This window comes from Pan troglodytes, chromosome 2 (assembly GCF_028858775.2).
Source record: "Pan troglodytes isolate AG18354 chromosome 2, NHGRI_mPanTro3-v2.0_pri, whole genome shotgun sequence".
NCBI lineage: Eukaryota > Metazoa > Chordata > Mammalia > Primates > Hominidae > Pan > Pan troglodytes.
The window spans coordinates 12,830,051-12,843,220 of NC_086015.1; the positions used below are offsets into that span (position 1 = coordinate 12,830,051).

Sequence of the window (13,170 nt, forward strand, 5' to 3'; positions counted from 1 at the left end):
CTACAAAAAAATTAGCCGGGCGTGGTGGCAGGCGCCCGTAGTCCCAACTACTCCGGAGGCTGAGGCAGGAGAATGGCGTGAACCTGGGAGGTGGAGCTTGCAGTGAGCCGAGATCACGCCACTGCACTCCAGCCTGGGCGACAGAGCGAGACTCCATCTCAAATAAATAAATAAATAAAAATAAAAAATAAAAAATAAAAAAAACAGGTGACCCCCAAAGACATCCCTGGATGTCATAAAGGTACCAATTGCAAATACCTGGAAATGACACTTGAAGAGAGGATAAGGATTCTGTTGTTATTTTCCCTTCCTGCTGAAACAAATACGTTTGTGCAACTGTTAAATAGCACCGTGGGTATACAAAGGTCGAACAGCCTTGCCTTGCTTGCTCAAAGTGTACTCCATGGGCCAGCTGCACTGGCATCACTTGGGTGCTTGTGAGCAATGCAGAGTCTCAGGCCCACCCTAGAGCTCCCAGAATTACAGAATCAGAATCTGTATTTTAATGAGGTTGTCAGGTAATCTACATTCTTACTGAGGTTTAAGCGCTGCCCTAATACACATAATCATTTGCCTATTAAGTTGTTTCCCAATAACACGTTTATTGCAGTTTGTTAGAGGTCTATATTATGTCAAGCTGTTGACCCCCAAAGATGCAGGTGCAAGACAGACCAAATCCTGCTCTCAAAGAGAGCAGGGGAGAGACAGATAACACATGCATTCTACAGATAAGATTGCTCCAGACTGTAGGAAGTGTTATGAAGAAAATAGACAAGGTGATGTTTCTGAGTGTTTAGGGTGATCAGAGAAAGCCTCTCTGAAGAAATGGCCTCTGAGTGGGGTCTTGAAAAATAAAAAGAATCCAGACATGCCAAGAGCTGCAAGAAAGGCTGAGAGAAGGGGAGGTGCAAAGGCCCTGAGACAGGCATGCAGGCGGCAAGACCGAGGAACAGAAAGCAGCTGTATGACCACAGCATGGAGCACAAGAGGAAAGCAGCAGGCAGGAACTGTCAAAGGCCTACAAGGCATGGCAAGCAATTAGGATTTTAACACAAGTGCATCAGGAAGTCACTCATGAGGGATAACTAGCAAAGGGTCAGGATCTATTGTACACTTTTCTCTGTGGCCTGAAGCAGCAGCCATTTTGTTGTTCATGACTCCCTGGATCAGGGATCCAAGCAGATCCCAGTGGGACGGTTCATCTCAGCTCCACCAGTTGTCAGCTGGGGAGGGTCGACAGGAGTGCAGGATCCACAATGGACTCACTCACAGGTCTGGGGTGTCAGTGTCAGCTTTTCATTGGGGGAATGCACTTCGGTGCCCCTGCTTGTGGCCTCTCATCATTCAGTGCTCTCACCCAAGCTGCCTTCCACAACAGCCAGCTTCCAGGAGCCGGCTTATATTTTTAACAGATGTCTCTGGCTGCTGGGTGGGAAAACGATGGTAAAAAGGGCAAGGCTGGGAGCAGGACGCCAGTGAGAGATGGTGGTGACTTGGATGGTGATGGGTGAAGGGGGCATGGCAGGAATGGACTGACTGCAGATGTCTTTGAAGTTGAACCAATACAACTTGCCAATCGATGGGATGTGGTGGAGGAACACATGGGAGGAATCAGAGATTATTTCCAAGACTCTGGCCTGAGCAACCCTATGAATAGTGATTGCCCAGTGTCACTCACTGAGATGAGGAAGCACAGGTTTGACTGGCGGCAGGAAGGCAGAAAAACAGAGGGTCATATTTTTGACATGTGTATTTTCAGAGGCCTATTAAACATCTGAGCGGAGATTTCATAGAGTTCACCAGGTGAATGGTCTGAAACTCCAGGGAAGGTGTGGACTCAAGATGTTATGAGCAGAAAGAAAACACTTACATCCATGAAGAGAAGGTTGGTAGAGAGGGAGGTTCAGGCCAGAGCCCTGGCACCTCATCATTTAGGGGGCAGGTAGCAGAGAGGGAGCCGAGGAGAGTGCACAGACGCACGCAGCCAGGTGGAAAGAAAACCAGCAGAATGAGATAGTGTGAGAGCATGGGAGGGGAATGCTTTCCATGGGGACAGAGAGAGTGGTTGGTTGAGTCTCCTTTGTGGCTCTTTCTCAAGATGGAAGGTTCTAGAGCATGTGTGAGTATTCTTAGGATGCTCCAGCAAAGTGGGGTGACTGCAGGAGAGAAGGCCTTGACGAGGAAGGGAACAGGACCCAGAACTCAGGCAAGGGGTGGCCTCTGATAGGAGCAAGACCAGGCGGGCAGGCACAGAGCACAGGCACAGATGCAGGTGGATTGGATAGGGGAGGGGACAGTTTCTGTCTGGATCAGCTCTATTTTCTCAGTGAAGAACAAGGTGAGGTCATCTGCTGGCCAGTAGCCAGCGTGGAGGGGGATGTGTTAGGGAGGCTTGAGGTGAGAGTAGGAGACATAAAGTGATATGAAAAAGCTCTCTGTGGGTGAGAAACCAAATTGATCAGCACATAGCTTCTCCCCTTCTCTTATCTTCATGTAATAATTTCCAACAGGTAAAATGATTGAGTCGTGGGTCCTGGCCACATCAATTCCTCATTTGTCCCTCATAACAACTTCAGGGAAGGTAAAGCAGGGATAAAGATACAAGCTCGGTGTGGAGATTCCTTAAAGAACAAAAAGTAGAACTACCAATTGATCCAGCAATGCCACCACTGGGTATCTACCTGAGGAAAACAAGGCATATGAAAAAGGTACTTTCACACACATTTATAGCAGCACAATTCATAACTGCAAAAATGTGGAACCAGCCCAAATGCCCATCAATCAATGAGTGGATAAAGAAACTGTGATATATGTATATATATATTATATATATATATAATATATATATATATACACACACACACACACACACACACAAAGGAATACTACTCAGCCATAAAAAGGAATGAATTAATGGCATTTGCAGCAATCCAGATGAGATCAGAGACATTATTCTAAGTGAAGTGACTCAGGAATGGAAAATCAAACATCGTAGTTCTCACTCATAAGTGGAAGCTAAGCTATGAGGATGTAAAGGCATAAGAAAGATACAATTCCTTTGAGACTTGGGGTGAAAGGGTGGGAAAGGGATGAGGGATAAAAGACTACAAATTGGGTTCAGTGTATACTGCTTGAGTGCTGGGTGCACCAAAATCTCACAAATCACCGCTAAAGAACTTATTCATGTAACTAAATACCACCTCTTCCCCAAAACCCTACGGAAATAAAAAAAAATTTTTTTTAAGATACAAGCTCAAAGATGCAGGAGATTTGCCAGGGTCCATGCAGCAGGTACATGACAGATAGAGAGGACTGGAGCCGGGACTGCCAGGTCTCATTGGAACGGCCCCATCGAGCTCTCTCCTCAGAGCCATGAGCTCACTCCCAGCCTCAAGCCTTCTTCACCTCCTGGAACTGGCACCAGGTCTGTCCTCCTCATCCTCATTTCTGCCTAACCCTGCTGAGCCCCCACCCCTTTCCATCTTGGCTCCCAGGTATCCTTCTCACCATGGTCAGCTTAATATAGCAATTGGTACATTTCTCATCCAAACTCCATCATTCCCTAATTCGCCATCAACCAAGTGACTTGGAAACTTAAATTGTGATTAAGACATCTGGTTTTAGAGTTAAAAATTCCAGTTCAACTTCAATTTGCTTGTGATCTTGGGCAGGTGATTTATCCTCTTCAACCTTCATTTCTTCCTCTTTAAAACAAGTTGTAGTAATAGTAGTAATATTTGTAGCTCATAGGATTTTTAGAAAGATGAAATAACATGATGCATAAAAAGATCTTCATATAGGTCTTGACCCACAGAAAATATTCAGTAAACAGTAGCTATTATTAGTGTTAGATAGTAGAGAAAAATCAATTTGCATTGAGAGTTTTTACTTGACACTTAGTATTTGAGATCTAAGAACCCATAGAAATATCAAGTACATCCTTTTTTTTTTTTTTTTTTTTTTTTTTTTGAGACACAGTCTCGCTCTGTCACCCAGGCTGGAGTGCAGTGGCATGATCTTGGCTCACTACAACTTCTGCCTCCCGGGTTCAAGCAATTCTCCTGTCTCAGCCTCCTGAGTAGCTGGGACTACAGGCGCCCACCACCATGCCTGGCTAATTTTTGTATTTCTACTGGAGATGGGTTTCACCATATTGGCCAGGCTGGTCTAGAACTCCTGACCTTGCAATCCGCCCACCTCAGCCTCCCAAAGTGCTGGGATTAAAGGTCTGAGCCACTGCACCCGGCTACAAGCCACTGCACCCGGCTACATCCATATTTTTATATCCACATATAAAAATTGAATGTGTTAAAATCCAGAAGTTCACAATGAAGCTTTAAAAAAAAGTAACAACCGTAGGAAGATGCTAGAGATGCAATCAACTTGTTACTTTGAAAACTGGCAAATAGAAAGAATCAAGCATTTTAAATAGAAGGAAAGAATTCAGCATTTTTATCCTGTCTTTTCTGTAACAGCTGTAGCTCTGACCAGATAGCAGGTGAGAGAAAGCTTCTCTTTACAGAAGCATTCCAGCTAATAAGTGAAGATTTACAAGAATTTGACTCTATTTTCTTTGTCTCATAGAGAAGTATATATGCAAAACCTTTGCTGCTGCTTGAATGGTGATGGGGAGAATAGGGGTTAACAGAGTGGAATAAAATGAAGCTTAGCAATGTCATCTCATTACAGTGTTCTCCATTATTTGATGCAAGTGCCAGGAAGGACCTAGAGATATGTAGCATAAGGGGTCTTGCTGCTCCCATTCCCACCCACTAACTGTGCAGATGAGAATACTACAACCTGAAAGGCCAAGATTAGGCTCATATTCTCCAGCTCTCAACGTGCATTTCATGGTACTAGCACAAACTCCTCTCAGATCATTTCACCCTAGTGTCTACAAATTCATTTTCATTTTGTTTTGAACTCCATATCCACTGATCCTCTTTGAAATGTCTAGTTGTAAAAGTAACCTACAACCTATGGATGCCCCACGTTACAAACCTTTTCTTGGAGCACACCCAAGTACTCAACTTGGGGGAAAACCATCTTTGAGTTGAAACCAGGGTGACAAATACATCTACTCCTATGGACCAAATCAAATTTATTGCCTGGTACATTGTGTTGAGGATAGGGAGGACTCATCCAGTCTCAATAAGAAAGAATGCTTACAGATGGATTAGCAATTTCTGCCCTGGCTGCCGTGTGTGTGTGTGTGTGTGTATGTGTGTGGATAGCGGTAGTCTACAGTGCCAGAATGCAAATTGCATGCCTGATGTTTGCTATTGCTGAGACAAAATGAATGGTGTGTATAGAGATCCAAAGAAGGGAGCCATTAAAGGGGTCTCTAAAGAGTTAAGAACTACTCAAAAGAGGCCTTATCATGTATTGAATAAAATAAAGTTAAAATAAATGCAATTTCCACTTAAAAAATTTTTGGCCGGGCACGGTGGCTTATGCCTGTAATCCCAGCACTTTGGGAGGCCAAAGATGGGAGGATCATGAGATCAGGAGATCGAGACCATCCTGGCTAACATGGTGAAACCCACCCAGTCTCTACTAAAAATACAAAAAATTAGCCAGGTGTGGTAGGCGCCTGTAGTCCCAGCTACTCGGGAGGCTGAGGCAGGAGAATGGCATGAACCTGGGAGGCCGAGCTTGCAGTGAGCCAAGATCACGCCACTGCACTCCAGCCTGGGTGACAGAGCAAGACTCTGCCTAAAAAAAAAAAAAAAAGAAATTTAACTACTCTTAGTTTATTCCTGTAAAAGTGAACAGGCTGTGTTCAGATGTGGAAAGTTATCAAAAGACCATTACTAACAAACGTCCCCGAGCCTCTGTGTGTGTGTATGTGTGTGTGTGTGTATGTGTGTGTGTGTGGCACATATATACAGCACGTGTGTGTATATATAATAAAAGCTAAAATATCTTAGCTTTAAAAAACTCATCAGAGAGCATGAACACAAAGAAATGTAAATGAACTAAACTCTGGAAAGTGATGAGCCCTTCACAGGAAAGAAAAAACACAGAGTTCCTCCATAGTTGGTGGAACTGTGAAGGAAAAAGTAACCTTCCATAGAAATAAGTAAGGAGAAATCAGCTGAACTTTTAACAAACTTATAACACCGGTGTTTGGACTGGCATGACTGATTAGAATCCTGAAGAGCACTACTTACAGAGTGAATTTATACTCACTATCTCCTACCCTGTGAGTCTTCAGCAAGTGCTGGGGGTAACACAGCCAAAACAGTGAATGAGACCAGAGAAGAGCAAAGAGGGGTCCATAATAAGGTACATGAGGCTGGGATCACTCCCCTAGTGCAAGTCTCCCTCAGAAGGGCAGGTATGAGCAGGAAAGCTGAGAGAAAATTTGTAGTGCAATGGAGAATATATCAGGTCTTTGGCCTGGCTTCTTGGCAGAGTTTCAAAAACCCTAGGCATTTCTCAGTGATACAGTTGTCTTTGGATGCTACTGAATTGACTCCCGGTAGGCTCCTAGATAGCTTCAAGTTAGTGGCTGGTCACCACAAAGAGCGACCATGGGATTAGAGGGTCAGAACTTTGGGCCAGCCTGACCTCTGGAGAAGGATGAGGGCTGGAGATTGAATTCAAGCACATGGCCAATGATTTAACCTATGCTGAAAGGAAATTAATGATCTTGCCCTCAAATAATTTGAAGCCAATAGTGAACTAAATCAAGGGAAGGCTATAACACAGCCCAAACCCTGCTTAATTTCAAATCCAATTAAGTCAGCCCCCACACTAGCAGCCTAACAGAAATAGTATTTTTTTAGTCTCTAAGTTCTTTAATACAAAACGCTTTTTCTATAACTGAAGATAACAAGACATATGAAAAAGCAATAAATGTGATTTATGGTCAAGAGGGGAAATGGTCAATAGAAGCAGAACTAAAGATGACCCAGACGATTAAATGATCAAATAGGGACATTAAAATAGCTGTGAAAACGATGCTAAAAGATGTAGTGGAAAAGATGGGTAGCATATGAGAATAAATGGGAAATTTTAGCAAACTCTTGAAAAAAAACAAAGAAGAATCAAATGCATGTGCTAGAAATGAAACCTGTAAAATTAGAAATAAGTAATTCATTACATGAACGTAACAATGGATTGAACACAGCACAAGAAATTATCATGAACTTGAAGACGGAGCAGTAGAAAGTATAAAAGCTGAAACACAAAGAGAAAAAGAGTGAAATAAAAAGACAGAATAAAGTAAATGGAATCCAAAGGAGAATATGAAATGTCCAAAATACATATCACTGGAGTCCAGGAGGAGAGGAGAAAAAAAAGCAGAATAAATATTTGAAGCGATAATGGCCATGAACGTTCCAAAACTGATGAAGGCATCAATCCCACAAAGCCAAAAATTCTTACTAAAACCCAAGCAGTACAAATACAAATAAAATCACCTCTAGAAACATCATATGCAAATTGCTGAAAACCAAAGATAAAAGGCAAATCTTTAAAACATGCAGAGCAGAAAGACACATTACATACAGAGGAGCAACAATCCAATGACGGCTGACCTAGCAGGAAATGGAGGCCAGAAGACGACAGAATGAGATCTTTAAACAAAAGAACAACAGATTGAAAAGCCATTGACCTATAATTTCATATCCAGTGAAAATATACATCAAATAGCAAGGGAAAATAAAGACTTCTTAGTAGTCAAAAGTTGAGAGACTTCATCCCCAGCAGATACATTCAAAGCTGCAAATGCCAAAAGAAGGTTTTTACACTGAAAGGATATGATACAAGATTGAACTAGATTGGCAGGAATAAAAGAACACTAGAAGGGGTCAGTATCTGGATAGGTATAAAAGACTTGTTTATATTATGTTTTTTCTTTAAAAGGGTATCATTTTTAAAGCAAAAATAATAACAATATGTTATAGGATTTGAGCCACGTATGAAAGTAAAATATAATATGAGCACAAATAGCAGGAGGGGCATAAATAAAATTATACTGTTGTAGTTTTCTACATCACTGTTTGCAAGTAACCTGTGCTAACTTAAAGTATTATAATCTCTAGAACAGCCATTAAAAAGAACATAAACAGGTACAACTAAAATGTCAATATAGGAGATAAAATCAGGTACAGCTAAAATGTCAATATAGGAGATAAAATCAAATACAAGACACACACACACACACACACACACACACACACAATTTGCCCAAAGGAAGGAAGGGAAAAAATAGAGGAAAGCAGAATAAATAAGGCAAAAAGAAAATAAATACCAATATAGGAGACTTAAAATCAACTATATATCATAATATACATATACATATATATACACATATATTTAATCCTTTTTGTACAAAAGGATTAAAATTCCCACCATGACTGAGTGGGGTTTGTCCCAGTAATGCAAAGTTGGTTTAATATTTGACAATCAGTCAGTGTAAGTGTATTAGTTATCTACTGCTGCACAACATATTACTCCAAACCTTTCGTGGCTTTCAACAATGAATATTTATCATCTCACACAGTTTCTATGGGTCAGGATTTAGGAGTAGCTTAACTGGATGATTCTGGCTCAGCATCTCTCACGACATTGCAGTCAAGATAATGTTAAAGGCTGTAGTTACCTTAATGCTTGACTGTGCTTGGAAGATCTGCTTACAGGATGGCTCACTCACACACCTGGCAGGTCAGTGCTAGTTACTGGCAGCAGGCCTTCATTCCTCACCATGTGGATCTGTCCTTAGGACAACTTGAGTGTACTTACAAGATGGCACCTGGCTTCCCCCGGAGTGATAGCTAGGAGAAAACCATAATGCCCTTTATAATTTAGTCTTGGAAGTGTCACACAGTTACTTCCACCACACTCTACCAACTAGAGGTAGTTACTAAGCCCAGTCCACACTCAAGACAGAGCAATTAAGCTCCAACTAATGAAGGAGGAGTAAAAAATAGATTGAAACATACTTTTTAAACTTCATAGTGATGTATTAAAGCAATGATTCTCAACCACGGGTGATTTTGCCCTGCAGGGGAATTTAGCAATGTCAGAATATTTTTGGTTGTCACAATTGGATTACTACTGGCATCTAGTGATAGAGGTCAAGCATGAAACTAAGCATTCTATAATGCACAGGACAACCCCCTTTCATCAAAGAGTTATACAGCCCAAAATATCAATATCATCTTAATAGATGCAAAATAACATTTGACGCAACTCAACACCATTCTGGTTTAAAAAGAAAACTCAACTTTTTGATGGGGTTGTTTTTTTCTTGTAAATTTGTCTGAGTTCATTGTAGATTCTGGATATTAGCCCTTTGTCAGATGAGTAGGTTGCAAAAATTTTCTCCCATTTCTTTTCTGCTTTACCTCTAGTAAGGAATAGTCCTCATGCCAAAAATAGAATCTGATATTTCAGTAACTTCATAGACTGCTGGTTTTTCTTTTTCTTTTGAAATTTGGGTTTACAGAAAAAAATACATCTCCTATACCCTAAAAACCTAGAGCTTTTAATATATTTGTTTGAGTAGAATTTCAGTCTCTATATAATCAGTGTAAATAAGGTCAATAAACAAAAATCTGGTTATACTACACTGAAAAAAGAAAACTCAAAAGAATACATTTATAGGACTGATATTACCCAATTTCAAGACTTATTATAAAGCTACAGTCATCAAGACAGCATGGTATTACGAAAAAATAGACAAATAGATCAATAGAACAGAACAGAATGCCCAGAAATAGGCCCACATAAATATAGCCAACTAATCTTTGACAAAAGAGAAAAGGCAAGAGAATGGAGAAAAGATAGTTGTTCAACAAATGGTGCTGGAACAACTGGACATCCACAAGCAAAAAAAAAAAAAAAAAAAAGAATCTAAATGCAGACCTTATATCCTTCACAAAAATTAACTCCAAATATGTAAATGCAAAACTATAAAACCCCAGAAGATAACATAGGAGATAATCTAGTTGATCCTGGGTTTGGCAATGACTTTTTATATATGACACCAAAAGTATAATCCATGAAAGAAATAATTGATAACCTAGACTTTATTAAAATGTAATATTTCTGCTCTGCAAAAGACACTATCAAGAGAACAAAAAGGCAATCCACAGACTGAGAGAAAATATTTTCAAAAGACATAACTGATAAAGGACTGTTGTCCAGAATACACAAAGAACTCTTAAAAGTGAACAATAAAAAAAAAACAACTCAATTAAAAAATGGGCCAAAGATCTTAGCAGACACTTCACCAAAGAAGATATACAGATGGCAAATAAGCATTTGAAAAGATGCTCAACATCATATATCATCGATGCAAATTAAATGCAAATCAAAATAATGCAAATTAAAATAATGACATGTCATTACACACCTATTAGAATGGCCAAAATCCAAAACACTGAAAACACCAAATGCTGGTGAGGATGTGGAGCAAAAGAAAGTCTCATCCATTGCTGGTGGGAAAGCAAAATGGTACAACTACTTTGTAAGACAGTTTGGCAGTTTCTTACAAAACTAAACATACTCTAACCATATGATCCAGCAATCATGCTCCATAGTATTTACTTTAAGAAGTTGAAAAGATGTCCTCACAAAAACCTGCACATAGGTGTTTATAGCACCTTATTCATTACTGCAAAAACTTGAAAGCAACCAAGATATTCTTCAGTAAGTGAATGGGTAAATAAAATGTGATATATCCAGATAGTGAAATATTATTTAGCACTAAAAAGGAATAAAAAAAATATAGGAAACGTAGATGCATATTACCACATGAATGAAGCTCCAAGCTACATTCTGTAAGATTCGAATATGACATTCTGGAAACATCAAGACTATGGAGACAGTAAAAAGATCAGTAGTTGCCAGAGGTTAGAGGGAGGAAGGGACAAACAGGTAGATCATAGAGGATTTAGGGCAGAAAAACTACCCTCAATGATACTGTAATAGTGGACACATGTTATTATTCATTTATACAAATCCATAAAATGTACAACTCCAAGAGTGATTCCTAATGCCAACTATAGTCTTTGGATATGATCATGATGTGTCAATATAGAGTCATCAGTTGTAGCAAATGCACACTCTGGTGGGGGATGTTGACAATGGGGGCGACTATGCATGTGTCAAGGCAAGAACATATGGGAAATCGTGTAAATTTCTCTTAATTTTGCTGTGAAACTAAAACTGATCTTTAAAAAGATAAAGTCTATTTAAAAAGAAAAGAAAAGAAAATTCAGCAAGCCAGACTAGAAGGGAACTTCCTCAATATGATAGAGGACACACAGCTAGCATCAGACTTAATAATAAAATATTGAAGTATTTTCCCCTAAGATTGGTAATAAGGCAAGAATATGCTCTCATTGATTTTATTCTACATTGTAGTAGAGATCCTAGCCAGTGAAAGTGAGCAAGAAAAATAAATAAGAGGTATAAGTATTGGGAAAATAAGTAAAACTGCCTTATTCATAGACAACAAGATTGTATATGTATAAAACTCTGGTCTGAGGCATGACACCAAAAGCACAAACAAGAAAAATAGATAAATTGAACTTCATGAAAATTTAAAAGTTTTGTGCTTCAAAGAGCATCATCAAGAAAGTAAAAAGGCAACCCACAGACTATATTTGCAAGTCATATATCTGATAAGAAACTTTCAGAATACTTCCTAAAAAATAAAATTTTTACAACTCAATAATAAGTAGGCAAATAACCTAGTTTTAAAATGAGCAAAACATATGAGTAGACATTTCTACAAAAAATATACAAACGACCAAAAAGTACATAAGAGGATCCTCAATGTCATTACCTACCAAGGAAATGTAATTCAAAAGCACAGTGAAAGCCTCTTCACACCCACCATTAGAACTGGTGGTTCTACTGGTAAAAAAAGTAGTAAAAAAAGACAGATAATATAGTAAAAAAAGTAAAAAAAGACAGATAATAGCAAGTGTTGGCAAGAATGTGGAGAAATTTGGAACCTCATACACTGCTAATGAGAATGCAAAACAGTATGGCTGCTTTGAAAAATAGTCTGGCAGTTCCTCAAAGGATAAAAATGAGGCAAGCAAAAACATGTCCACAGAAAAACTTGTACACACATGTTCATTCAACAGTGTTCATAATACCCAAAATGTGGAAACAACCCAACTCCTCATCAACTGATGTATACATAAATAAAATGTGTTCCATCTATACAATGGAATGTTACTCTGCCATAAAAATGAATGATACATGCTACAACATGTAGGAACCTTGAAAACATTATGCCCCAAAAGACTACATGTTGTATCACTGCACTTATATGAAATGTTCAGAAGACAGAAATCCATAGAGACAAAGAGTAGATTGGTGTTTGTCTAGGGCTGTGAGGTGGAGATGAGAGGAGGATGAGACCTAACTGCTCCTCATCACACAGGGTTTCTTTTGGGGGTGATGAAAATGTTCTAAAACTAGATTGTGGAGATAGTCACACAGCTCTGGGAATATAATAAGAACACACTTTAAATGGGTGAATTAAATGGTATGTCAATTATGTCTCAATCAAGCTGTTTTAGAAATCATATAGAGTCTATTAAACAATTACTAGAATAAGTGAATTCAGCAAGGTTTCAGGATGTAACATCAATGTACAAAAATAAATTACATTTCAATATTCTAGTAAGAATTGGAAAATTATATTACAAAACAAATACCATTGACAATAGCATCAAAACACTAGCCAAAATAAAATACCCAGGAATAAATCTAATGAAAGGTATGTGAGATCTATAAACTGGAAATTATACAATATTGCTTTGCAAAATTAAAATATTCCTACGTGGAGAGATATAGCATGTCCATAAATTGGAAACTCAATATTGTTTAAGATTTCCATCCTCCTTAAATTAATGTATAGATTTAACATAGTCCATATCACATATAAGCAATCTCTTTTGAAGAAATAGATAAACTAGTTCTAAAATGTATGTGGACATGCAAGTCATCTAAAACAGCCAAAACAATTTTGAAAATGAAGAACAAATTTGGAAGCCTTTTGACGACCTGATTTTAAGACTCATTACAAAACTTCAATAATCAAGATAGGGTGATGTTGGTGTAAGGATAGGTAAACAAATCAATAGAAAAGACTAGCAAGTCCGGAAATAGGCACTATACATTACATTCTTGAAATGT

At 38.9% G+C, this 13,170-nt stretch overlaps 1 protein-coding gene across 2 annotated transcripts in view; it reads right to left on the reverse strand.

Moving 5' to 3' along the window:
* The window catches only part of RAD18 (RAD18 E3 ubiquitin protein ligase), a 192,245-nt gene that overhangs the window by 18,956 nt on the left and 160,119 nt on the right, over positions 1-13,170 (reverse strand). The window contains exon 13 of one of the 2 annotated variants that reach the window (XM_054680365.2): positions 8,612-8,783. The exons of the other annotated variant lie outside the window; for it this stretch is intronic. Within the exon in view, the coding sequence (XP_054536340.1) occupies positions 8,702-8,783 (82 nt within the window). The 3' untranslated portion in view covers positions 8,612-8,701. Of the gene's footprint in view, positions 1-8,611; positions 8,784-13,170 lie in introns of those variants that run through there. 2 annotated transcript variants of the gene reach the window in all.